Genomic DNA, 25,594 nt, shown 5'->3' with positions numbered 1-25,594 from the left:
GCCCAGGTTAGTTCTGCGTGCTGACCTCAACAGTAACTATTCCCTGGCCAGAGAGCACTCACTGGCTGGAGACCTTGGGCAAGTAACTCCCCCTCTCCATCTTTGGGGGAGAAGAGTACCCAATTCCCAAGGTTCTTGTAAGAATTAACCACGTTATCTAAGGATGGGGCATTCGCTGTTATCCTTACTGCTATTTGACACAAAGCAGATTTATTTTATTTATTTAATTTTTTTTTTTTAGGAAAAGACATTTTTATTTCTCCCCATGCACTCAAAATATGCCCTCAGCAGCATTACTGGGACAGGAAGACAGCACCAGGCACTACAGTGAATTTGATAGTGAAAATATCCATGCTTTTTATTTCTGCTGTCTAGGGCTGTGGATGCAGTCAGAAAGGGACAGCACTGTGCAAGACGAAAAGTCCAAGATAAATGGCCATTCTTTTTTGTGCTGGCAAGGCCAGGTCTTCATTTGGCAGTGTGCTTCTTATAGATCTCCAGGAACTCCTTCACGTCTTCAGGCGACCCCAAGATGACTGGCACCCTCTGGTGGATGTCAGTGGGAACAATGTCCAGTATAGCTTCCTTCCCAGTGGTAGCCAATCCTCCCGCCTTCTCCATGACGTAGGCCATTGGGTTACCTTCGTATAGCAGTCTCAACTGGGCGGGGGGAAAAAAAGCCAAGAGCAACACACTCACACCAGCAATCACTACACAGAAAAGGGATGCACTCTGTAGCCAACTTGTACAGAGCTGGTCGGAGGAGTTTCCAAGGTAACCGATACTCTCTCTTTCCATCTTCGAGGTTCTAACAGTCCTCACCCTCACTCTGAAGGCTGCCTCTTAAAACCTAATGCTTAATTTAACCACTTGGTTGAATTAAGCCATTCATCAAGCCATAGCCAACAACAGATTGTCTTATGCAAATGTGAGACAGACCACCTGGACTCAGGACTGAATGACATTTTGGCAGAACTAACGGTTCCCTTCTCTTTATAGCATGGAAACTGGACCTAATGAGTGACTGTGTGTTTTGGATGGAGCTTTGCCTATTCTAAAAGCATTAAACGTCCATGGTAGTGTCTGGCTGCAGACATCTGGAAAACAGATTGGCTCCTCCAAACAGTGTAATATTGTTTGCAACCCTGTACACATTCCTTTTACAATTCTCTGAAGGCTTCAGGGTTGGGATTTAGTATGTTATCCATCTTGGCATTTACTTTAAATATTAACTTTTTTATTGTCTGCATTTTCATGCAGTCTGCCTACTGAGGAGACAGCTTCTCACAGGTGTTTCCTGGCCGTATTTGCATACAGGTGTCATGGCCAGATTTGCAAAATAGGGGGGAGAAAGGAGGAACCTCAGTAGGTGCGTTAAACAATTTTTTGAGGCATTAAGGAAAGTGCTACAGAGTAGGCTAATCACACAGGTTGAGAGGCCTGCGGTCGCGATGGCAAGAACAGTGGTTTAAGTAAATAAGGCGGCCTTCAATGACCTTCCAACAGCTACGTACAGACACCTGAAGGTATCTGGAATGTACACATTTCTATCTGTATCTTGAAGGGATTATTGTTCCTATTCCTTCTCTCATGTATTAAAAAATAATAATAATAAAAGACAATCTACTAAAGAAAGCAAAGGGACAGTATTTGGGAAGGAAAGACACTATAATGGAGAAGACTAAGTGGGCTGTCCCTTAGCCAGCGTACAAAAGCAGAGCCCCCATCCCCAGCCTCCATCCCAGCCCCCACGGCTTCAGGACACCGTGGGCATTTCTCAGCACAGTGCTGGTTAACAGCTCACCTGAAAGCTCTAGCTTTCCCCAGAGATTCTTTCCTTCCCTAGGAAGGTATCGTTTCCAAGCAGCCCATGTCAGCTCATTAGTTATTTCTATTTAATGCCTTTTGAAAGCTATCAAAGGAAACCTCTATTTAGATACATACTTTATTTTCTGCCTTGGTAATGAAGCTGAACGTTTCATTTCACACTGTGAATGGCATTCCTTTTGCCCAAGCCCCCCAGTGGAAGCATCCATCCTGACCATAACACTGTTATGTGGCTTTAGCGATGGAAGCGATCTCCCCCGACCATCTCCCGCTGATCATCACCTGCCCTTAAGACAACCTTCAATCTAGAAATGATGCCCCAGACATCCTCAGTATCGTACTACCGAGTTTAACAGCAATGTAACAGCTCATCTCTCTCTCTTTCCAAGTCAAATCCCCTATGCTGCAAAATGGAACCCACTGCTTCTCAACCACTGTTCAGGGTATCTGATTACCTTTCCATTGGGGCTCTTCTTGTTTGCGGGGTACAGAAAGATCCCTCCATAGACCAGGGTGCGGTGGACATCAGCCACCATGGAGCCGACGTACCTGGCACCGTAAGGGGCTGTGTTGTCCTGCAAGGGGAAGACCAGCAGTAATTAGGGGTGTGGAAGAAAGTGTTGTGTGTGTCCTCTCTGCTCATCCAGTTCAATGATCATTTAATGAGCACCTACAGGTGCGTGATTGGAGCTGTGCCAGGAAATGTGATGAAATTCCTGAGCCCCATATGCAGAGACAGCCAGCCTCTTACACATTTAACAAGGTCAAATTAACCTGCAGAAGCCTCCAGGAAGTGGTTGATTCTGACTACCGGGTAAGGACAGACATTACAAACCCTGCCGGCTGAGGACTCTGCCAAGCTAAGGAGCTGGGCCAGGGGGTGGAACCCTCTGAGCAAAGCCTGCAACCCACAGGCACCCGCTGACTACCTGGGACCGGGGGCCTGGGGAGGAAGCCGGTGCACTGCAGGCCAAGGTAGGAGAGAAGCAAGCAGGAGAGCATGCCTCTGGCCAGCCCAGAGCCCCCGAATGTCATCCTAACAAGGGCTGGGCTTCCTCCTCATCACACAGTGGTTTTCAATGGCCTTGAGTAGTAGAACAATGAATCAGATGTTCCTACATAGAACCGGCTCTGTGAACAGCAATTTCCTCTCTTGTAACCTCTTCAGAAAGTACCAAGACGGACATGCTCAATCTTGAGAAATCCATCGGCCATGCCAGGGAAGGAACCTCAGTTCAAGAACTATGTTCTGTACCATCCAAAATCAGGGACCACAGAAATGGAAATGTTTTACTGCCATGAGTTCATTCATCTGGCTGACCTTGTTATTTGGATTTTCTTCTGCCAGGAGAAAGTAGTAGAAGCTGAAACAGACCCTCTTGACTTTTGACATCCAAGAGCAGGAGTTCCAGTCCCCAGGACAAGGTGGGAACCTCACCCTGGGGTCAGTGCACAGCGGACTCCAAGCTCTGGACATTCCTGCCACCTGCAGCCTCCAGGGTAAATCATGAACCAAGAGATTCCTACGTAACTTACCAGGGCCTTCCGCACAGCCCTCACTTACCGAGGGAAACTTCTTCCTCTGGACATACTCTGTGACAGCAGGATCGAATTCCCTGGCATAACCCTCATTGATGCTGTAGATGTTCCCTTTTTTCTTGATTTTCACATCTTTGTCCACCAAAATAAACTCTCCAATGGCCTGAAAGGAAGGAAGGAGACGGCGGTGCTGAGCCAGGCCTGTGTGGGGGTGGGGCAGGCGCCCCCGAGGCTGCTTCTCCCGGCCCTGGGACACACTGTCCCTGGCCTGCCACTCCGTAACTGTGATCAGGCCCAGGAAGAGGTAGAGGGCAAGAAAGGAAAACAGGAGGAGAAGAGAGGCTGCGCTGATGTTGTCAAGTGATCGAAACCGTTTGACTTGCCTTTAAAACGTGAAAGGAGAAAGAGAACAGATGAAGTAGGGAGGACAGAAATACAGAACAGCAGAAACACGGAACAGCAGAAACACACGAACAGCAGAAACACAGGAACAGCAGAAACACGGAACAGCAGAAACACACGAACAGCAGAAACACAGGAACAGCAGCAAAACCTGAGGAAGGAATAAGCATTGTGTCCACTCATGTGGAATTTAAGCAGCAAATGAGCAAAGGAAAAAAAAAGAGACAAACCAAGAAACTCTCTTAATTACGGAGAACTGCTGGTGAGGATGGGGGAGGGGGCACAGCATGGGGGAGGGAAGGGGCAAGGGACGGGGATTAGAGAGTGCACTCATCATGATGAGAAAATAAATAGAAAATAAACAGCTGTGCCCTCGAGGTGGGGAAGGGGGAGAAAAATGTGTGTGCAAAGCAACAATTTTGCAAAAACAAAACAAAATGAACCAACTGTGGTGGGCACGGAGTCACACCAGCATTTCCCCTCTATGTGCTACCAAAGGAAAGAATCCTGAGTGCGGACTCAGAGCCTCTATGAACTCCATCCAGGTGCTCTTGTTCGGGATCTGCAAAACATCTCTCGGAACTCAGTCCTGCCACCAAGTTCCGGTGCCGAGCTGATGCCTTCAGGGCTGAGGGTCTTTAGAGGAGACTGGAATCTGGGGAGAGGGTTGGCAGAGAGCAACTCCTGTTGCTCTGGACTGAGGACGGTTTGGGGTTCCCGCGTGCCCTTGAAGCTCTGCCCCGGTAGGGAGGGGGCTCCACCCTGCAAGCAAGCGTGAGAAGGAAGGAGGTGCCACACACCTCTCCTGGGCCATTTATCCCCATCACAGAGAGTGCTTCCTGCAGGTTGGGACTACGATCGAGAAGGGGAGGGAGAGGGGGCAGACAGGAGGACAGGACGACGACAAGGAGGGTGAGGAGGAGAATGGAGGAGGAGGAGAGAAAGGACACGAGAATTAACAGCAGTCCTTGAAAGGCTTCACAGGAGTCATTTATTTTTTTTATTTTTATTTTTATTTTTTTGGTATTTCCAAAAATTCTAACTGCAGTTCTGTAGAAACGCTTTTTTTATAATCAGAAAACTAGGTATCTTTACAAAGTAGTGTCGAGAGCCAAACCATCGCACAATGGGCGCTGCAGGGGTCCCAGAACTGTGCTCCCCCCAGACGGCCCACCCTGGCATCCAGCCAGAGCATCCAAGATGTGAAGGAGCTGAGTCTCCTGCCCACGCAGACAAGAGCCTGAAAGCCTTCTGAGAGTTCAAGCCCGCTGGAGATGCACACAGAGCAGCAGGTTTCTTTGCAGCAGAAACCGCCAGCCAAAATTAAAAGAAAGCGCTGAGGGGGTCCAAGGTTCGCCCCACAGACAGGGGCCAGGGGTGGGCTAATAAGCAGTGGCCCCAGCAGGGGACTATTAGAGCAGACCTGTGCTGTTCTTCCAAAACACTGTGGAGACATTACGTCTCGTGACCGCCAAAGCCCATTATGTACACAGAAACGAACAGACTCCCAGAGACACCAGTCTACGACCTGGAAAAGGTATCATTTCTTCTACACGGCTATAGACTCGAAGGGAACAGAGAAGTCACCAGAAGAATGCCTGGGGAAGCAGTAAATCTTCCGCAAACCAGTCCATGTGCAGACTTCAGTGATTCCAGAAAGTGTACGCTGGGCTCAGGGTGAACTTTGCTCTGGGTGCTACACCACTGTGTTCCCCTGAGGTCGCCCCATTTGGAGGCTTAATCTAGTGTTGTTCCCCTACCCTTGTTTATTTATTAAACGCTGGTACTTCCAAGGAGCCAAAGTCCAGTTGTGCAAGAGTGCAGGGGGCCAAGGCAGCCTACGTCCTCATCGCTACGACCTGCCACATACGCAAAGCCTAGAGCTACCTGCCTCCTGCCAACTCCTGCTGTCGTCTCCTGCCAGCTGTGCGTACCCTGTGTTCAGTGTGTCCACAAAAAGCACGAAATAAGGTCTCATTACTGTCCTAGGAGGAAATGTCTAAAACTAAAATTGTTTATAAACCCAGTTCTTTTCCCTTTGGAGACTGAATCAAGTTCATGATGAACATGCCGACGTACTGAATTCTACGTTCAGTGGGAGGTTGACTTGGGCCAAACAGTCAAAGTGTTTCTGCAATTCATCGGCTCCACTGAAACCGTCATCTACCTGAGTAACTCCAATTAACAGACACAGAAGAAACTACCCACAAACTCCAGCTGTTAATGAAGATTGTTCATGGCACCCTGGGCTTCTCTCCACTAAGTAGCTTTTCTCTATCACGGGGAATGAGGACTTACCCTCATTTCCTTTACTTTCTCTTCCTTGAGTTTATCAAAGCCTCATCAAGCGTTCCCAAGGCATTCATGGCATACACACGACAGCCACGGGATCTGGTAGCTCTGTCTGAACGAACAATGCAATCCACTCCCTCATCTGGGGCACCCATTCACCTCTGCAGAACAAGCTAGTCCTGGACGCAGTGGGTGGCATAGACACCATCTACAGGCCTCATCTGGTCCATAAATGCGTTTTAGCTGGCTAGCACTTATGTTTTACAAATCCAGAAATACTTTTTTTTAATCCAGTGTTTCTCAAGCCATTGGAGCCCTTGGCTAGACTGGGCGCCCTATTACCCAATAGTTAACAACTGCTAGACCTCTCCGGGTTACCCCTGTCCCCACCACTGCATTTGGCCTTCCTTACCCCCATCCCCCACACCTCACTGATTTACATGGCCTGCTTGGACTCAATGGGCATTTCAGTCATTTTAATAATGTCTGTTTTAAAGAATTAATCATGGAACAAAGACTCCCTCTTGTGCTATGGAGTATTATTTTTCCACATTATTGTACTATTTCTCACCTCAGTCATCTACTCATGACATACACATGGTTCCTCCATCTCCTTCAGCCCCTTGCCTACTCCATCTCTGGCCTTCTGTGGGTCTCATTTCCCACCTCTATGTACCCCCCCACACCCTTCCACACAAGTTAACAGACCCTTGCAAACAGTCACCAGCCGAACACCCAAACTCCCACAGGTCTCTCACCGGGTCCAGCATGAAGCAGTTGACGCCATTCACCATGGCCAGGACCAACATGGTGGCACTGCCGTACAGGGCATAGCCAGCAGCTACCAGGTTCCTGCCGGGCTGCAAAGCATCCTTCTCAGAAGGCTCATCAGTTGAACTCTGGGACAAAAAAGAACACAAAATGTTTTTTTGTTCTGTGTTCCATTTCTTTTTTCCAGTTCAGAGATTATCAAGGTGCCCTCTCCTAATGCTACAGGCCATCTTCCCAGATGGGGCCTTCCTCCACACATCAGTAATATCCTGATTGTATTTACCACAGCAGCCACATCCCGCTCCCTGCCCCCGTCCTCCCCTGCCCCCCGCCCCTACCACAGATTTCCTGCATCTGGATCCTTCTTTCCAATCAGGGTCCTCCTCCAATTTTACTAATTTGATAATTCCTTCATTTCTCCATTATCACTTCCCAAAATAAAAAAATTTTTAAAAGGCACGCCTTCTTGCCAGCTCCCGCTAATTGAATCTTATTACAGGCATCAATGTCTTCCATCTGCCTACCCCATCTTTATTTAAGCATATTAATGCTGGGGCTGAAGGACTGCTCTCGTCTGGCCAGGAAATCAGTTTTATGAGCTCTCACCAGTGGTGGCACGTGCTACAGTGGGCACTCCCGCATCCAGCCATTCTCAGAAATGCAGGGACTTGGAATTTTCTCTCTGGTGTCAGTACACGGTAGGGCAGTTGCTTTCCGGTTTTTTGGCAACACCCACCATAAAAAATACATGCACACCATAAATGAGTACCAATACACACACACACACACACACACACGAACTATACAAACAGAATAAAGCAACGCTTACACATGGAACATTACACGCTCTGTCATCTTTCCTGCTTCAGTAAAAACACAGCCCAGTGGGTCATGTGACCATAGTTTGATACTAAGGGGACACTTTAAGAGGATGACTCCTAAGCAATGTTTACTTGATTGATTTGTCAAGCCTCAAAACAAGCCCAAATACATCTTTCAGCTCAAATACTCTCTACTTGAACTTAACAGAAATGAAAATGGGCAACTTCTGCCAATTTCATTTATTCCTTTCCCCAACCAGAGATTCCAGTGGCCAAAATTACGTACGGAAATCTGTATCACAATCCTGGGGATGGAGGTCATCCCCAGCAAAAACATTCCTGGTAATTTCTTCCTGCAACTTCTGAACACGTATCCTAGGAGTAGAGCCTACGTTTACTGAGCCTGACTTTGTGAGGAGGGGGGTGTTCCTGAGAATCTGCATTTTACTGTACCCCACCCTGACTCTGGCACTAAAGTTTTTATATAAAGCAGAATCCCAAGGACCTTTCTCTCCTTTCCCCCCTCATCCCCACTCCTGGGTTTAATAAATGGTTTTCACATAAGGTGGCTGGTTGGTTGGTTTAGGTCAAGTTATTTGATTTAGTTTGCATTCACGAACAGGGCACTGCCTCTGAATACAGACTACATGTAGTACCAAAAATGAGTTGTTACCCAAACTCCAAATTTTACCAATGCCCAGCCTGAAAAAAAAAAAAAGAACCAGCTTCATTCAAAGCTGGTGACATACAGGATGACTCAGCCTTCCAACTAACTATCCCCTCCATCCCCAACTAGTTAACCCTACCAGGGTGCTGAGCAATCAGACCAGCAATATGTAGACCAAGTTGACTAGGAGCCATTAAAGACTGGGAGCACCACTTCTCCACTAAGAAAATCCCCCAGGAGGTCCACCTCACCTAGAACCATCCATGCCTGCCTCTGTCAAAGACGCCAAGAGTTAACAGGCTCTCCTGAAATGTTGTCATGTAGTCATCTTATCCTCTGACTTTTAAAAGAAATGGTACCATAGTCTAGGATCCACACACTGAAGAGAAAAACAATGCCATGGAATCATGGATAAGGCAGCAAATTCTTTCCTAGCCTGGTCTTACTAATCCATGAACTCCTTCCTTCAAACCCCAGCAGGGAAGGCCTTTGCTCTCAAGGATGCATCACATGCTCACGCAGAGGCTCACAGGATGACCAAGTCACATAAAGCCCTTGGCCAAAATTAGAAAGCTCCCAGATCCCGCCTTTCTCTGCCTTTCCCAGGCCACAACCCACTGGGGATTATTGGTTTGTCTTACTCCCCGCAACCTCCTCAAATGTCTACAGGTAGGCACCATGGATTCTGGAGACCTGAGGTGGTGGCAGTGAAGAGTATCTGGCAATGTGGGGACAGGCTGTCATTGTCACCAGATGGGTCTTTCCCCAGAGTAGTCAACCCTCCTTGGAAGGGCTCATAGAGCATTCCAGGTGTCCCCCATAACTCAGCCAATACTGTTCACCAATCATCATGCTATGCAATTAGCCTAAAAAAAGATACATACAACGGGATAGGGCCCCTGCATTTATAATCAGCAGTGAAGATGGGTTGGTTTTTGCCTGGCCAGCATCCACTCTCTTCCCCACATATCAGCACATTCATCTCCTGAGATAATGCCTCCCTTGCCCTCAGCTCTCAGGTAGGCACATGACCCTCTGGCCAACATTGCATGTCTCAGGCCATAGTGATTGGCTATGGCATGGCCACGTGACCTAAGCTAAACCAATCCAATCAGCTCCACTGAGATGACACTCCTATTGGAATTGTGGGGAGAGAGGCTTGCATCTTCCACTGAACTCACTGAGAGCTGGGTGTGAGCCTGGACCTGCTCCACCTCAAGGGAGGAACGTAGTGGACAGAAGGGTCTCCTGATGGTGTGGTCTGAGTCCCTGAATGCAGCAGCACCTGAAGCACATCTATCCACTGAGCTTCCTAGTTACGAAAACCAGTAATTTTCAGGGCATTATTTCTCATTTTCAGTACTTCCCCTTTACAGATTAGGAAATAAGAGGCAGAGTTACTTTGCCCAAGGTCCCATAGACCTGTGTCAGGGTCAAGAAACAACATTCCATATGGTTATTAATTAATAACTCTTTCAGTTAAAGGACTTGGATTCTGAAACTGCTAAAGCACTTTTGGCCTAAACTAAACTGTGTCTACTTGTGGGGACTGGATATATTTAAAGGATGCTGCAAATCAGAGTATGTCCAGTATAGGCTGACCACACTAGGGAGAGATCTGGAATCTCATACTGACATATGTTTATCTTAAAAAAATTTTTTTAAAGGGAGGGAGGACAGGGCAGGAAAGCCAATTCCAAACACTTAAAAATAGAACAAACACACAAAAGACCTTATTTTCAGATGCTCTGAAAGGCCAATGTGCATTAGGGAGATATGGTTGATTCAAGATGTGAACGAACATTCTAACTACAATGTTCACTCAACCTCAGGAGAATTCTCCCCGCTTCTTGGTGTCTCCACAGCAGAACTACCTGCGACACTGGACCATGTGCCTTTTGAGACACCTTTGGAACCTGTTTCCAGGCATCACGAGGGCAAGGCCTGATCACTGTTGCCACATTCAGTTACCAATACTGTTGCTCACAGAGATGACCTCTAGCCTAGAACCAGTGCCGCAGAAAGCGTGGAATGTGTCCTCTGAAGCATCAGACCGAACAATCGTTTACACCCCGTAAGCCCTCAAAATGGTTTCAAACAACCAGTAACGTTTAAAAACTGCGATGGCAAAAATGTGGGGGTCATACTCTAAGTCTTTCAGAGAGCCACTTTAGGTTTCTTAAGATAGCACGAAGGCTTGAGTTCTAGCATTTGTTAACTCGAGCTTCTATTGCAACCTGGTTTGATTTTTTTTTTTAGCTGCCAGCTAGTTTTCTGGTCCAGATCCAGGCCTTTATTGAGGGGGCTGAGGGGTAGAGACGGGGGCCAGCCAACATCAGCAGCCCCGTAGTTTTGGTTAAGTCATTAACGAGGAAGGAGGCTTCCCTCACAGAAGCATTTTGCTAGAAACCTCTCCTGCACTACTATGGATTATCATACTTCGTAAGGAAAATTACCTCCCTCCATGTCTGTTAACACGAATGGTATGTTTCATGGTCTGACCTGGAAAATAAGTGGAGTTGTTCCCTTTGCCTTTTTGTTTCGAGCCCTAGAACCTTCTATGACTCCAACTGTCTTGATGTGGATCTGCCTTTCGGCCAAGACAAAAAAGCAAAATGCACTCTAGCGAGGGAAGAGCAGCATCCCGTGGTGGACCATGGGTCTGGAAGGAGATTCTGTGCCACACTGGACAACAGATCACTCTGGAAAAGGAAGGTACAACTACGATCTCAAGCTGTGGCCTCCGTCTGAAGAAGACGGCTGGAGGAAACGCACAGGCCCGCTGAACGAAGCTGCCTCATACACGGAGATGAGGAAACGGGGTCCGGCTCAACCTCATCTGGGAGGTTTTATTTCTAAAATACACAAGGGCTGAAGCCGGGATGTCGGACTTTAGATTTGAATGTTTACGATGGGCCCATGGGCATTCATTCTGTTTCTCACTTGTCTGTGTACCTGAGTTGTTCCGAACACATGCACACGCACGTGGGCACACAAGGAAAGGGCAGGCAGGAGGCGAGGTGCTCACACACGAGAAATACCCGGAGCCGGAGTCCCGTCCCCATACTGCACCACCGCACAGCAAGCTCTCCACAAAGGGACAGACAGTAAAACCTTCAAGGCTTTGCCACCACCATTCTATCACAGCTACTTTACCTGGCACAGCACAGCTCAAAATCAGCCAAGGGCAGTATGTAAACGAATGAGCTGATCATACGCCAATAAAACTTTATTTGTGGACAGTGAAAATTAAGTTTTATATGAATGTCATGCATCATAAAACATTCGTCTTTAGACTTTTTTTCAGCCATTTCAAAATAAAGGGGGTATTTTCTGCTCCCAGGCCATACAAACCAGGCAAGAAGCTGGATTTGGCCCCAAGGAGTCTTGGTTTCCAGACCCGATTCAGAGGATTTAAAGGACAATTTTGACAATCTCTTGTTAATAATCGTAATTTGCAGTTTATACAGTATGATCACTATAACGGATCTATACTTTACTCTCTTAAGAAAAAGCAAGAGTTAAAAAGGTGAAATATTGGCCGCCCGGGTGGCTCAGTGGGTTAAAGCCTCTGCTTTCGGCTCAGGTCACGATCCCAGAAGTCTTGGGATTCATCCCCGCATCAGGCTCTCTCTGCTCAGCAGGGAGCCTGCTTCCCCCTCTCTCTGTGCCTGACCTCTCTGCCTACTTGTGATCTGTCAAATAAATAAATAAAATCTTAAAAACAAAGAAAGGTGAAATCTCTCTCTTCCCACCCATGTTTTACTTCATTTTCTTTTAAACCACTTAAAGGATCATCAAGCAAGCTGAGAAACTCAGAACCTAAGATACAAACCTATGTCAAGCCTCAGAGTTTCATGACATACATTCTGCCTACTCCACCAAGAATGAATGTCAGCCTTAACTTTTTATCTCAAACCAGGGCTTGATTATTATTACATTTCACCTTTTTGTAGATGCCAAAAATTGTTCCGATGGACGCAAGGCAGTCGATATTGGAAGATCCATCAAGGGGATCAAAACAGACCACATATTTACCCTGAGCAAAGAAAAAGGAAACACAACTTTACAATGTAGAACTTTTCAAATTGTAACAAAACAATGTATATACAAAGATGATAAAACAAGGGAATCTAGGAGAAAGTCCAAGAAATAGTCTGATTTATACTCTGTAACGGATGGTATGAGGTGCCATACAGAACATGAACAGTTTATCTATCCCAAAGGATCACTAGGCAGAGAAACATAACAGAATAGCAGATACAAATGAAGATGATGAAATACAGAAAAGTCAGTCAGAATTTCCTACACTGTTGATATAGATGAATCGCTATTTTGGTTTGAGTTTCCTGACAGCCAAAGGAAAAAAAGAAACAAGCCTGGTCACTAATTTCTCTTTATTCATAAGAGAAAGAAAGAAAAAAAAATACTTTGGCTGAAGCAAAGGTGATATTAAGGCTATTTAAAAGAACTTCTCTCATGCACATCTTACAGATGCCATGAGGTTGCAGCAGTGCAGAGTTCCCAACAATAGCCCTACTGCAATTCCTAAATGGACCCTGTGTCTTGGTGGGACTACCAAAATTTCATTCTTTGAACCAGATTTTCAATGACATGCTGGAGCTGGTTCCTATAGTGTCCAAGAACTAATGTGCACATCTCTTCCCAAAATTCTGCCTTCAGGGGCACCTGGCTGGCTCAGTGGGTTAAAGCCTCTGCCTTTGGCTCAGGTCATGATCCCAGAGTCCCACATCCAGCTCTCTGCTCAGCAGGGAGCCTGTTTCCCTTCCTCTCTCTCTGCCTGCCTCTCTGCCTACTTGTGATCTCTGTCAAAAAAAAAAAAAAAAAAAAAAAAAAAACTCTGCCTTCAGTGTGATGTCATGTTGGCAGCTTGAAATACTATGGTGCTCATTCACATGGTTGAAACTGTCAGTCCAAGTTTTTTTTTTGTTTTTTTTGTTTTTGTTTTTGTTTTTGAGAGCACATGCACAGATTTGGATGGACGAAGGCAAAGGGAGAGGGAGAGAATCTTAAGCAGGTTCCACACTCAGCACACAGTGAGATCAATCTCAAAATCTGGAGATCAGGACATAAGGAGTCCCCCCTTTTAACTGAGCCACACAGGCACCCCAGAGGATTTTATTGTTTTGGTTTGTTTTTGGTTTTGGGTTTTTTGTTTTTTGTTTTTGGAGAATTAACCAGTACACCACTGGGGATTTTCCATCTCCAGATTAGCCACTTTAAGATGTGGTTTTTAGATCTTCTGCATCAAATTAAGAGGTTTCCCTGATTCCCTGACCTGTAGCTCTTAAAAATCACCCTCCCCATACGGAGGAAACTGTCATCTGGAAAACAGAAATATGCCTATTATCAGGGCACATTATAGTCGGGGAAGTTTCGGGTTAACTGATAGAAGATATTAAACAAAATTCAATCCACATGCCTAAAACTGCCAACTACCTTGAGAAACCCAGCAGAGAAAAACATGAACTTTAAATCATGAGGTGGTATTTTAGGAATGATGTATAACAAGCTCATCAGATGTGGCTCCCTACCCCTCTTACAAAGGTCAAAACTGGGTTATCAGACAACCTCTTTAAATTCATCTTCCAACTGGTTTTTTGTTTTTTTTTTTTCCCTAATGCTACTCCTTCCTGTCCCCATTCATCTCGAACAAGATGGTGACCCCATAGAACTCCACATCCCATCTCCAACAATTTTTTTTTTATTTGTGATTGTTTTTCTTCCAAAGCTGACTATACTTTCACTTTTTCAACAATTTATTGTCAAGCCCATACAAGCAGCCACATACCGAGCTAGATGCTAGAATGCAGAAAGAATATAATCCGTACCTGTCTTCAAGAAGCAATCAAACTAATGGGATCCCAACAGACTGTAACGCATGATCAGTGACGAACTGAAAGTTTAGATTAGCAGGAAAGGTGAATGGAAGGTTGACTATTTGGTGGGTAGAGATGAAGAAGAGGCAGTTAACAGAAGTCAGACTTTGAAGAACCTTGAACATGAACACAAAAATTTATTAGGGTGGATTGAGTATGAGTGTACGAGTCTAACTAACGCGTGAGTACACGGGGGGGGCGATAATGCACTTAACTCTAGTGGTAGAGTGGACAGTCAAGGACAGATCTGAGATATAAGGTAGAATCTGTGCAATGGTAACTGATGGACATAGGCTGATTCCTAGGTCTGAGCCTGGCTGAGCTGAGTCATTTACAAAACCAGCATCATGATTACACTGAACCCCCCACCCCCAGCAGAAATTCAGACCCACCCTTTTCTCCGGCTCCACTATAATGGCGTGCTTATCTTCTTCTGACACAAGTACACAAGTGGCAAATGATGACTTTAACATGTTAACAACCAGGTCATTGGAAAGGACATCTAGCTTCTTCACTTGATCACCGGTCACGTTGGTTGAGCCAGCAATTCCATAGCTAGAGTGAAGAAAGTCACAAAAATGTAAGCCATGACAACAGAATAGACACCATTGCACCTACAAACCCACTGAAAGCAGGTGTTTGGCAGGCAAACAGGAACGATGACGAGGGGTCTGGGAGACACAAAACAAGAATGGTCATCCCCCCGATCGACTCCTAGTTGTAAGAGCAGTTATTCGCCTGTCCAGTACCTGTCAAGTACCCAGCACACCTTTGTGGGTAAATCCACATTTCTCAACCTTATCTTTAATGGCCTCTGAGAAGACTTTTTGGCTTTTGTTCCCTAATCACACTCCTCCATGAAATTTTAGTTTTACCACAAATACAGTGTCTATTTGCACTTCGTTAAAAAAGACTGATTTCTTTTTCACCAACCCCCAAAACCAGTTTTTCCCCTGAATGCACAGGTTAGCCCAGAATCAATCAGCTGAGAGGTACAGCAAGCAAGGAAACTTCTGGATAGGGTAGCACCAGACATGTGAGCTAAGCCAAGAGATGCTATGATTTTATAGCTGCATAGTTCCTAAGAGACAATACAGACTGGCCCCACCACTTCATTCTATAGAGGAAAACAGGAGGCTCATCTGCAGATCTAACGGGCTTGCCCAAACCAGAGAAGCAGAGCAGAGGTGAGAAGCCCGCTGACTCCCAGGCCAGGCCTCCCTCACGGGCGTGCCACTGGCCCTGGCAGGAGTCCTTGGGCTGCCAGAGAGAAGACTCTGGAGTCTTGATTCTACTTTCAAGGCATCCATATATCAGCTTTAATCCCCAGAACCGGAGTGGCTTGGGCAAACAAAATGCAGCCTAGTTTGTGAAAATGGAGAAGACACAGGTTGTCCTACCTGGGCTTGAACGGCAGTGCAAAGAGGGTGAAGCTTTAGAGAAAGGAAGCACAGGCCAAGAAGAGAGACTGGATGTGGGAAAGGAAGGTAGGAGATGAAGACCCCGCCTGACAGCTAGCTGAGGGTGGCTGGCAAGGGAGGTTCCAGAGGCCCTGGCTGAGAAGGCTGGGAGCACTCGCCTGCGAACTGGCGGTCCCAGCAGCCCCTGCTTCAGCTCCTGCCAACACATCTTCTCTTCACAGACAGAACTCGCTGGTCTCTGGCTGAACGAAAACGCAGCCAGCACCAGAGACTGTCCCATCCCAAACACCTCGCCTGGCCTGACTGGCTCCGGAAGGTACATCCGGCGTCACAGCAAGCCCACCTCCGGTGTCGCCGTCACATCGTTCCCTAGCCCACCTGGAAACCGCATCTCCTGCACCCCACCCGCCCTCGGCCCACTGCTCCCCTTCCCAACCTGTCGCTCCTCGTTCCTGAGTAAATGACCAAGCCATCGGCCACACTTGCAGCTGTGGCCCAGTCCCCTTTTCACGTTATCTTTTTCTCACCCAACTCTAAGGCCGATGCTGGTGGACAGGCAAATTCTAGGTGGGGAGAGAGAGCTTGGCAAGGTCACCAACCCAAATCAATCTCCCTTGCTGACCCCACAAGCCCTAACTGTCACTCCTCCTTAGCCTGAGATGTCTTCGCTGAAGTCACACTACTAATTCAGGGGGCAGACAGGCTGAGCTTTCTGACAGGGACCTGTCTCAGACCTCACCACTGCCAGCTGCTTGTCCTTTGTCTCCTCTGGCACATGTGCCCACGGAGGTAAGGATACTTTGTGCTGTGCTAGAGCATTCCATGAAGCGACCCATGCAAGCAGTAAGCACAGCCTTTGGCACCTACCAGGGGAGGGGAACGTCCATCACCTCGTCTGTTCTCTCAAGGGAGCCCTTATTAGGATGCTGCACCTGCTGCGGGACGGGAGGGTGGGTCTCGGGAGACCCCTAAGCTTCATCCCCCATCATGTCAGCATGGCTGGTTCATCTTTCATTCCCATGAGCAAGACAGAGGCTATGTGTTCTTCCACTGTGTCCCAGGACATAGAGCCCTCAAGAAATTACTCATAGCATGAATGAATGCCATTCACTGAGGAAAGCAAAACCCTGAGTTCAGAGGAATGAAAGAATATAGAAGTCATTCCACACCTTGGAAGAGCTGGGAGAAGCTACTGGCATGGTCCCCAGAGGGGCAGGCTTATTGGAGCCAGCTCCACAGAGGCCAGGCCGGGGAGGCTGGGGCAGAGGGACAGGGCACCAGAGTCAGGCATGGGAAAGGCCTATTTCACACTTCCGCCCACGTCCACCTGCTCATGTTAAGTGTCTCATCCAGCAAGATGGGCAAAGAGGAGTCAGGCCACAGTGCCTTTTCTCAAAGGCATCCTAGAGGCCTGTGTTGAGCGTTCCTTCATTTCCCAGTATCTATCACCCTCCAGAACTGTTCTCAGGGCTGGGCTTGCAGTGCAGAGCAAGACAGATGAGACCCCTGCCCTCCCAGAGCTGGATCCCGGTGAGCAGACAAACCAGGATGTGCTGCAGAACGGTGGAGACCACCAGCCAGGTTCCTCACCGCTGCTCCAGGGTCCTGAGCTCCTGTTCTGGGTCACAGAGGGCGGCACCCTGTGTGCCATCGAGGTCAAGTGCACGATTTAACACACTGCAGATGAACACTCTGGGGACCTCGCTATACCTAGCACCAAAACAGCCACTTTTCCCTGCCCAGCTGCTACGGATCTCCAGCCACTTCAAGTCCCCTGCAAGGCCAGGCAGTTACCTCTCGCTCCTCCTCCCGACCCCACAGAAGATCCCTCCTCTGTTCTAACCAAAAGGACCCTTTCCCAACTATCCTCCAGTTGCTTGTGAAGCATTTAAAAAAAAAAAAAAAAGGGCGCCTGCGTGGCTCAGTGGGTTAAGCCTCTGCCTTCAGCTCAGGTCATGATCTCAGGGTCCTAGAATCGAGACCCGCATCAGGCTCTCTGCTCAGCAAGAAGCCTGCTTCCCCCTCTCTCGGCCTGTCTCTCTGCCTACTTATGATCTCTGTCAAATGAATAACTAAAACCTTGAAAAAAAAAAAAAAAACCACAAGAGAGAATATTCTGGGCCCTCAAACTCAAAATTCAGGCACTTTGTAACTTTCCTGGGACATCTGGTGGGAGGCTTTCCCTGGTGAGACCCGGTGGTAAAAAAAAGTCTTCATGGCACAGGTAGAATCAGGGTTCAGGAGAAGAGTTCCCAGATGCCATGTCCTTCTAATTACAACCAAGTATATTCTTTGCATTTTGTCTTGGAACAAGAAGTCAGCCATGACTGGTGTCTGTCCCCTGTGTTACTTGCTTAAGGATGAGGAGCCAGACAAGGCCATGCTCAGTCAGGCTTCTCCAACACGCCCCAGGAGGGGCCGTCAGAAGAGCTGAACGGCACCCCTGAGGAACAAGCTCAGTGAAAAGCTGGAAGCCAGTTAAGTCTCCAGTAACTCTGACAAGAGGAGAAAAACCTCCAGTAACACCCTCCAGGAACTAATTAGCTGAAGAGCACATGGAGTTTTTGTTTTCTCCCCAAGTTCTCAAAAACCCCCTTGAAACAAGAAATTTCTTCATTCTCAAGGCTGCAAAGGATAAATGACAAGGGCCCTTGCTATGTATTCTGATGGCCACGAGGGGAGAGAAGCTGTTACCTGCCGACAGAACTGGTCGCAGATACGGCCCTCGACTTCCAGGCAGGCAGGCCACACTTGTGCCCACACCTGTGCCCGCCCACTTGAACTAGGACTTGCTGCACCCTGATCACACAGGGACAGACATTCCTTTGCTAACTTGATCAGCTGAATCAAGTGACTCGATTTACCAAGGAAGCTTTTCCTAAGTTCAAGTTATCCCAGAAGGAAAGGGAGTATTATTGGCTTTGCTCCAGAGGCTGGGGCACTCTGTAATGAAGTTCAAATCCTAGCTCTGTCACATGCTAAGTCAGCCTTGAAAAGCCACTTATCATCTCTGACCCTTGGTTCATCCGTAAAATGGGAATTAACTTAACTGTATCTACTTCGTAGTATATGGGGAGGCAGGGCTTAGAACAGAGCCTGGCATATATAGGCCAGTGAGCAAAAAATGTAATCATCCCACTCCCAATTCAATTTTCCTTGGCAATAATACAACCATGCTGAGACGCAAGGCGGGTCCTAGCAAGGACAGACAGCTGGGTCCAGTCTGCCTTTCCCTCTTACTGATTCTGTATCAAGGTGTCTCAACTACCTGGTTCTTTCTGCTTCCAGATCTTTAAGGATGATTGGCTAGTCACTGATGCCACCAAACAGCAGCCCTGTTGTCTCCAACAGAGCCCCACAGGCATCCACTAAGTAAACTTTGGCTGATACAGGGGAGAGAGAAACCACGACCTCTAGACCAGTTTGACAGGAAACTTCTGGAAGTCACCCAGAGCAGAACCATGTCACAGGTAACTTCACAAAGAAAAGTACTTGAAGTTTACTTTTGAGCCTAGTCCTACTGAGGTGGTCTTTCATTTGAAATGCCTAAACATTTCACTTCATTTTTATTCAAATTAGTTGGCAGTCCCAGTGGTTCAAGGGTGGGAAGCATTCCTGTGAGGGTTTGAGCCCTTTTGCATGTTCCTTTTCATGCCCCTTTCTGAAGGCTGGGAGCAAAAATCAGTTTGAAGACCTGCTACCACAGTATCTCTTCTTTCCCTTGTATTTCATAAACCTCACCGAAAATTTGAAAAAGCTACATTGCTTTAATTCATACACAATAGGAACTCCTAAATGAATAAAAAGCATAGGTTCAATTTGGCCAGTGTTTTAAAAGCCTTAGAAATCTGGATAAAATTGTTGGCATTGTTTCAAATTTGAACATTATTTCTATGATAGATGAGCCATCAAGTTTGCAATTTCATTTATCAGGGGAAGAAAGTTGCCTTGAGCAACATTTCCAAAGACTCAACCAGGGTTGGAGGCAGGCAGGGCTCCTCCCAGGCAGGGAAGAAAGCTCCCTTTGCATTTCCTCCCACCATCAACAAGGCATCGTGAAGCAGCCACCAGGCAAACAGAAGAACCGGAGATGGAGCTCACTTTCAGGACACCTAACTGAAGAGAAAGGAAGGTCGATTATTATGTAATCTTTATCACAAATGTCGAGGGTAGCAAGACCTGTTATTGATTCCGAGGTAAATAACCAACCGTTCACCCAGACAGAAATATCCAAGGGTCGGAGCAGAAATTCCTTGAGGAAGAAAGAGATGCCAACCAGAGCAGTTTTCAAAGGTCACAAGCCCCAACCTTTGTTTGTGTTCATGCCAGCTCGAGGTGGGCAAAGGATGCCCTGGGGCAGCCTGTGCTCCTGGCATGGAAAGGAAATTACAAGTCACTCTTTGGCAATATAGGGAAGATAATTCAAGATTATATATAAAATATCTGATGACGTTCCAGGAGTTTAATGTCAAACTCGGCAAATTTGGAAATAAACACATGACCAGATCTGCTAATACCAAAATTAAAACTGAAGTGATTATTCCCTTCCATCAAACCACTAGGAGCGCCCCATACATAAAAGCAACTCTTCTGGACACATACAGGAGGAGGTTTCCTGTAATTAATCCGATGGTGCAACATTGTTTTTATATGGAACATTTCATGCCGGAAAATTAGGCCTGGAGATGTACAGGGCTGTATGGGGCAACTACTAAGGATTAAAAAGCAAACAAAGATGTATCAATTTACAAAAATATAATCATAATCTTCACCCTAGGAAAACGATGACCCTATGGACACCTGTTTAATGAACTCACCCAACTCTGAGGTTGAAAACAAACAGTGGTCTCCATCTCACAAGTGAGGGAACACTGAGGTTCAGAGCTAGGACATCCATTGCCAAAATCCTCACAGGATTCAATGGCAGAGCCAGGACTCTGAGCCAAGCTCCATGACTCCCCAAAATGTGCTCTGAAAACCCTGTGTGTACCTATTCTGCAAAATCCGGCCCTGATTTTTTCTTCTCGTCCTCTCCTGCCTCAGGGAAAAGGTACCAAAAGCCTGTGGCCCAATCTTGAGGCAGGGCTTCATGGCCTAATCCCCCAACTGCAGGCTGGACGTGGTACCTCGGACTGGGCAGAGCTCCAGCAACCCCTCAAGTTCACTGTTTCCAAAATGTTGGGATCTTGCCATCCATGACCAGCCTCTAAAACCAGCTTCTGCTTTGGAATTGTTTTTGGTTTTGGTGTTGCTTCGTGTTTTAATGGTGTCCTTGCCCTCTCAGTCCACACTCAAGACGTCCCTCAGGCTCTCTTTACCGTAGGCTCTCGCCTCCAATTCCTCACCCCTCCACCCTGAATGGGTTCACCCCATTTCAGCTTTGTCTCCCAATTCTGTACTTCAGCCATATCCTCCCCAGATTAGTCACTAATCATACCAATGACCTCCTCAGAAACTTGTACTCTGCCCCCATGCATGCCCCCCCGAAATATATTCACCCCAGCCACTGGAAGCTCCCCAATGCACCCACAATTTCACACACACACACACACACACACACACACACACACGGACTCTAGGCTTGAGTCCAACCAAATAAGCACATTTTCCAGGAATGTTTTCCCACCCACCACTTTCCCTTGCACAACTTGCCCAGCTCAGAACACTCTCCAGCCACCAGGCCTTAGGACAGCTGCCCACTGCCAGTGCTTATCTTGATGCACAATCCTTTGCATCCATGCACACTGCATTTTTGGAACCTCTGTGAAAGCACCTTTCAAGATCTTTATTGGGTTTTATAACAAATTCCATCCTGGTCTAATAGCATAAGCTGTTCTCATCTCCATTCTCGAATTTTGTACATTGCAGGTGCTCAACACGTTTTGCTGAAGTAAAAAGAACCAGTAAATTCTTCAAGCAGTGATTTGGTGACACGTACATAGGAAAAGCCTAAGCCACTGGAGAACCACGTTTTCCCCTAAATGAGTGAAGACAAAGATATGAGCAACAACTTCATTTGAACCATGAATTCATCAGATCCACTTAACAAGCCACACTGTCCGTTCTCCTCAGAGAACAAAATGCTGGTCGCCCATTGTAGGCATCTGCATCCCTTCCCTCTGGGAGTGGGTAGAGGGGAACCAGAAACAAAGAAATAATAAGGCTTCAAGAACAGGTTTTCTAGAAGTCAATTGCTCCTTGAGGTTTAATTCTTAATTTGCCTCAAAAATAAAATAGGTGACGGGGTGCCTGGGTGGCTCAGTGGATTAAAGCCTCTGCCTTCGGCTCCAGTCATGATCTCAGGGTCCTGGGATGGAGCCCCACATCGGGCTCTCTACTCAGCCGGGAGCCTTCCTCCTCCTGCCTGCCTGCCTCTCTGCCTACTTGTGATCTCTAACTGTCAAATAAATAAATAAAATCTTTTTAAAAAAAATAAAATAAAGTAAAATAAAATAGGTGAGATTTGGAGTTTAGATGAATTTAAGTGACTTCTGAAAAATACGTTGTAGTGTAGAGTCCCCAGCCTGGGCAACAGGCCCACTCACCTCATCTCCCCTGCACTCAGGGTCCTAGGCTGTACAAAGGAGGGCTGGACAGGGTGACTTCTCAGTCTTTCAGCTTAAACTCTAGGATTCTATGCCTGTATTAACAAAAAAACTGGCTACAATATCAACTGTTGGTTGACAGAGAGGGAGCAAGAAAGAGCAAGAAAGCGAGAGGATACTCCAGGCTCTGCTCTCAAACTGCTGATGCTGTGTCCCTGGTTAAGACTTCATGGCTGAGCTCCCTAAGCAGGTCCCTGTGAGCTTCCTGCAAACCTGCAGCCTCCTTTTGCCGTCTGGATACGTGGCCTTCCAGTGCAAGCCTTCAGGCGTAGTAGCCAAGTCACTTGCAGGCACACTGGCCTATTTCAATAACGAATGTGATCTGGAGGCCTGGCTTGAGATCTTGCCTAACTGCTATCTGCCCAACTGACTACACATCATACAAAGATAGCTGAATTTCCCACAGGAGTATGGAAGGGTCCAGATTCTGAGCCATACCCTGTCACTACCTACACAACCAAGCATGAAGCCCTGTTTCATAGGTAAATTACTGGAAACAAAGATCCGCAACAGCCAAACCTAGAGAAGAGTTGAATAGATCATTTAGCCCTACAGAACCCTTACAAGAAGGAAGTGGATTTAAGTCCCAACACTGAAATGTTCACAATTTCAATGCTGTTATGTTACTGAATGATGACAGCGAAGTGCAAATATATTACATGCAATGCCGTTTGTTATTTACATGTAGGCCTATGTAATAACATACCCATATATGTTTAGATGGAGTACGAAGTACTAGATGGGAAAATGGCCAACAAATTAAAAGTTGGTACCCCAGTGAACAGAAATGAGGGGGTGCTTTCCCTTTTTTGTGTTGAGTGGTTGGCACTTTCGCCAAGGACTTCAACTTTCTAAGTTAACAGCAGCACCAGTATTTTTTTAAAAACCTGGTATTTACAACTATCTAGCCTAAAAACACCCATTTTCTTTAGCCAAAATTAGCCCTCTTTGTCCAGATTCCCCTATACAAGATCCTCAATATCTTAAGTCACTTAAAAGGGGGGAAGTGGGTTGCCTGGGTGGCTCAGTCTTAAGCATCTGCCTTTAGTTTGGATCATGGTCCCAGGGTTCTGGGATTGGGCTCCCTGCTCAGTAAGTCTACTTCTCCCTCTCCCACTTGCCCCTGCTTGTGTTCCCTCTCTCACTGTGTCTTTGTCAAGATCGATCGATCTTTTCCAAAAGCAAAAAAAAAAAAAAAAAGGAAAGGAAAAATGTTGGGAAGATACACCTCAGTCCAGATCTTGTATGTCTGAGTCCTTTGGGGATGGTGAAAGGTACTTACAATTTTTAAATAGAAGAAATGCCAAGCGCTCTATTAACAAAGCTCCCTGATTCTCAAAGGCAAGGAAATCAATGAAACACCTATAATACTTTTCAATTAAATCTGAACTCAGATTTTAACCCAGTGCACTTCCTAGAGCTCAATCTCCATAGAAATGTATTACTAAGGGCTCTAGACGAAATAGTAACGGAGCCACCACCTTCCTAACATACTCGTCCCAATCCCAGCAAGGCCTGTCTGTGCTTGACATCTGTAAATAAATGTCATCAACACTCCTTTAAGGGTCAGCTCCACCAACCCACAGTGTGGGGCTGAAGCAGAATAGCTTTCCAGAAAAGCAATCTAGATTGCTAGATTGCTAGATCTCCAGATCAGCTGAGCATCACACACTTTTCCGTAGTGTTCAAGAGCAGGAACATTAGGAAGCTGTGTGGGCAGTCAAACTCCTCTAGCTTCAACTAAAGCGAAGATCAGTCTAAGTGTTAAAATACATGTGCACATCAAAGTGAACCAAAATGTATGGTGTTACCTACAAAATGCCTCGTTAAGATGCCCACTGAATCCCCATGTCCCACAACTCCCTTACTACTCACAAAAGATCTGCAAACCTACCACAGAAGGTGGAATTCTTCATAGAAATGCAGAATCCCAGGCCCCACCCCAGACCTACCGCAGCCCTTTGCACATCAACACTGCTCTGGGCATGCGGGCTTCCTCCCAGCTTGACTTAGGTTTCCTTTGCTCCTAACGGAGCTTGTTTAGGGTCGAGGTACTAAATAACAAACGTGACTTGGAAGCCCAATTCCCGAGAGTGAAGGAGGTCAAGGCAGATAAAGGGAAAGGAAGCACCGCTGCAGGCACTTTTGGGGGTGGTGGGTGGGGGGTTCACCAGTCGGCGGCTGAAAACAGGTGCAAAGGCAGCTTGCTCAGCCCAGGAGCGAGGACTGCATTATGGAGGCAGGTATCAACCGTGAGCCAGGTGCCCCCCACTCCCACCTCCGGCCGGTCCCCGGCTGTGAGAGCACTCCCAAACTCAAGGGCGGGGAAACCACAACTTGGGTGCAATTGGGGGAAACTTTTGTCAGAGAAGCCACCAAAAGAGAGTAAGTTAGATTCCCATTGGACAGGCTGGCTGACAGGGCCAGGAGACCACACATCAGACTCCCAAGGCAAATCCCCAACTAGACAGACAGGACGTGGTCCAATGGCCTGGAGGCCTGACTCACAGGTGCGCAATGCCCGCCTTGCGCACGGCCGTGGAAATGGCTTTGACCGCCGTGCAGAGCGAGTTGAGCAGCTGGGTCATCTCGCCCGTGCCGCGGGCCTTCCTGCCCTCCTCCATGACGAAGCGGGTCAGGGTGACGATATTCGTGTCGAAAGCCGCCTGGTCCGTCATGATGAGGCCGGGCTGCGGCGCGCTGGGCGGCAGGTGCGGGATACAGGTGCGGGACACAGGTGGTAGCGCCTGAACACAGGCGGCGGCGGCGGCGGCGGCGGCGGCGGAACGCAGCGGGAAAACAGAAAGACGGCGACCAACCTCTCGACGGTTCACAGCTCACCGGCCAAGGCCAGGTTCCTCCGCCCTCCCGGGGAGCTTATAGGCGAAGGTCGCCGCCCACCCCCACCCTCCGGAACACCTCCGCGCCGGGGCCTCCCCCCAGCTGTCCGAGTGCGGCTCCGCCCACGCCGATCCCCGCCGCAGGCATTGCCCCCGGCCGCCCCTTCGCCCCCCCTCGCCGCTTCCTGCTCTGCGCTTTGGCCCTGCCTCGCCTCGGCGCCGGCTGCCCGCGGCCCCCAGCTCGGCGGACTGGTGCTCAGGGTCACCTGCACGACCTCCTTCAGTGCCCACCGGGACCCCGCCTCGGAGGGCCGGCCCTCACCCCTTGCCACGAGTTGTAAGACCGAAGTTCGGCAGGTTACCGCAGGTTTCCCCGCGGCGCGGGGTGCTGGGGAGGCCCGCACTCCAGCCCGCCCCGCGGTCTCAGAGCTCGCGCTTCTAGCCGCCGACCACCGTCCCCACGGCCTACCCCTAAGCCCCGTCGCCGCCTACCCCTGCTCTCTGCTCCC

At 47.7% G+C, this 25,594-nt stretch overlaps 1 protein-coding gene across 1 annotated transcript; it reads right to left on the bottom strand.

Moving 5' to 3' along the window:
- Window positions 1-331: 331 nt before the first annotated feature.
- On the bottom strand, window positions 332-25,156 carry FBP1 (fructose-bisphosphatase 1). The gene is made up of 7 exons (XM_032307714.1): window positions 24,754-25,156; window positions 14,612-14,774; window positions 12,266-12,358; window positions 6,819-6,959; window positions 3,392-3,529; window positions 2,283-2,402; window positions 332-660 (listed from the first exon to the last, which is right to left on the bottom strand). Exons 1-7 carry the CDS (start codon window positions 24,921-24,923, stop codon window positions 469-471), a joined length of 1,017 nt encoding a protein of 338 aa, XP_032163605.1. The 5' UTR covers window positions 24,924-25,156; the 3' UTR covers window positions 332-468.
- Window positions 25,157-25,594: the final 438 nt, after the last annotated feature.

This window comes from Mustela erminea, chromosome 12 (assembly GCF_009829155.1).
Source record: "Mustela erminea isolate mMusErm1 chromosome 12, mMusErm1.Pri, whole genome shotgun sequence".
Taxonomy (NCBI): domain Eukaryota; kingdom Metazoa; phylum Chordata; class Mammalia; order Carnivora; family Mustelidae; genus Mustela; species Mustela erminea.
This window is presented reverse-complemented; position numbering and strand designations above follow the sequence as displayed.

Excerpts from the sequence above, each read along its gene's own strand:
- FBP1 (XM_032307714.1), bottom strand. The coding sequence starts at position 24,923 with ATGACGGACCAGGCGGCTTTCGACACGAATATCGTCACCCTGACCCGC. Across the intron at positions 2,403-3,391 it reads AGAGGAAGAAGTTTCCCTCG|GACAACACAGCCCCTTACGG; the intron begins GTAAGTGAGGGC and ends TTCCCCTTGCAG. Across the intron at positions 661-2,282 it reads AGAAGAGCCCCAATGGAAAG|TTGAGACTGCTATACGAAGG; the intron begins GTAATCAGATAC and ends CCCCCCGCCCAG.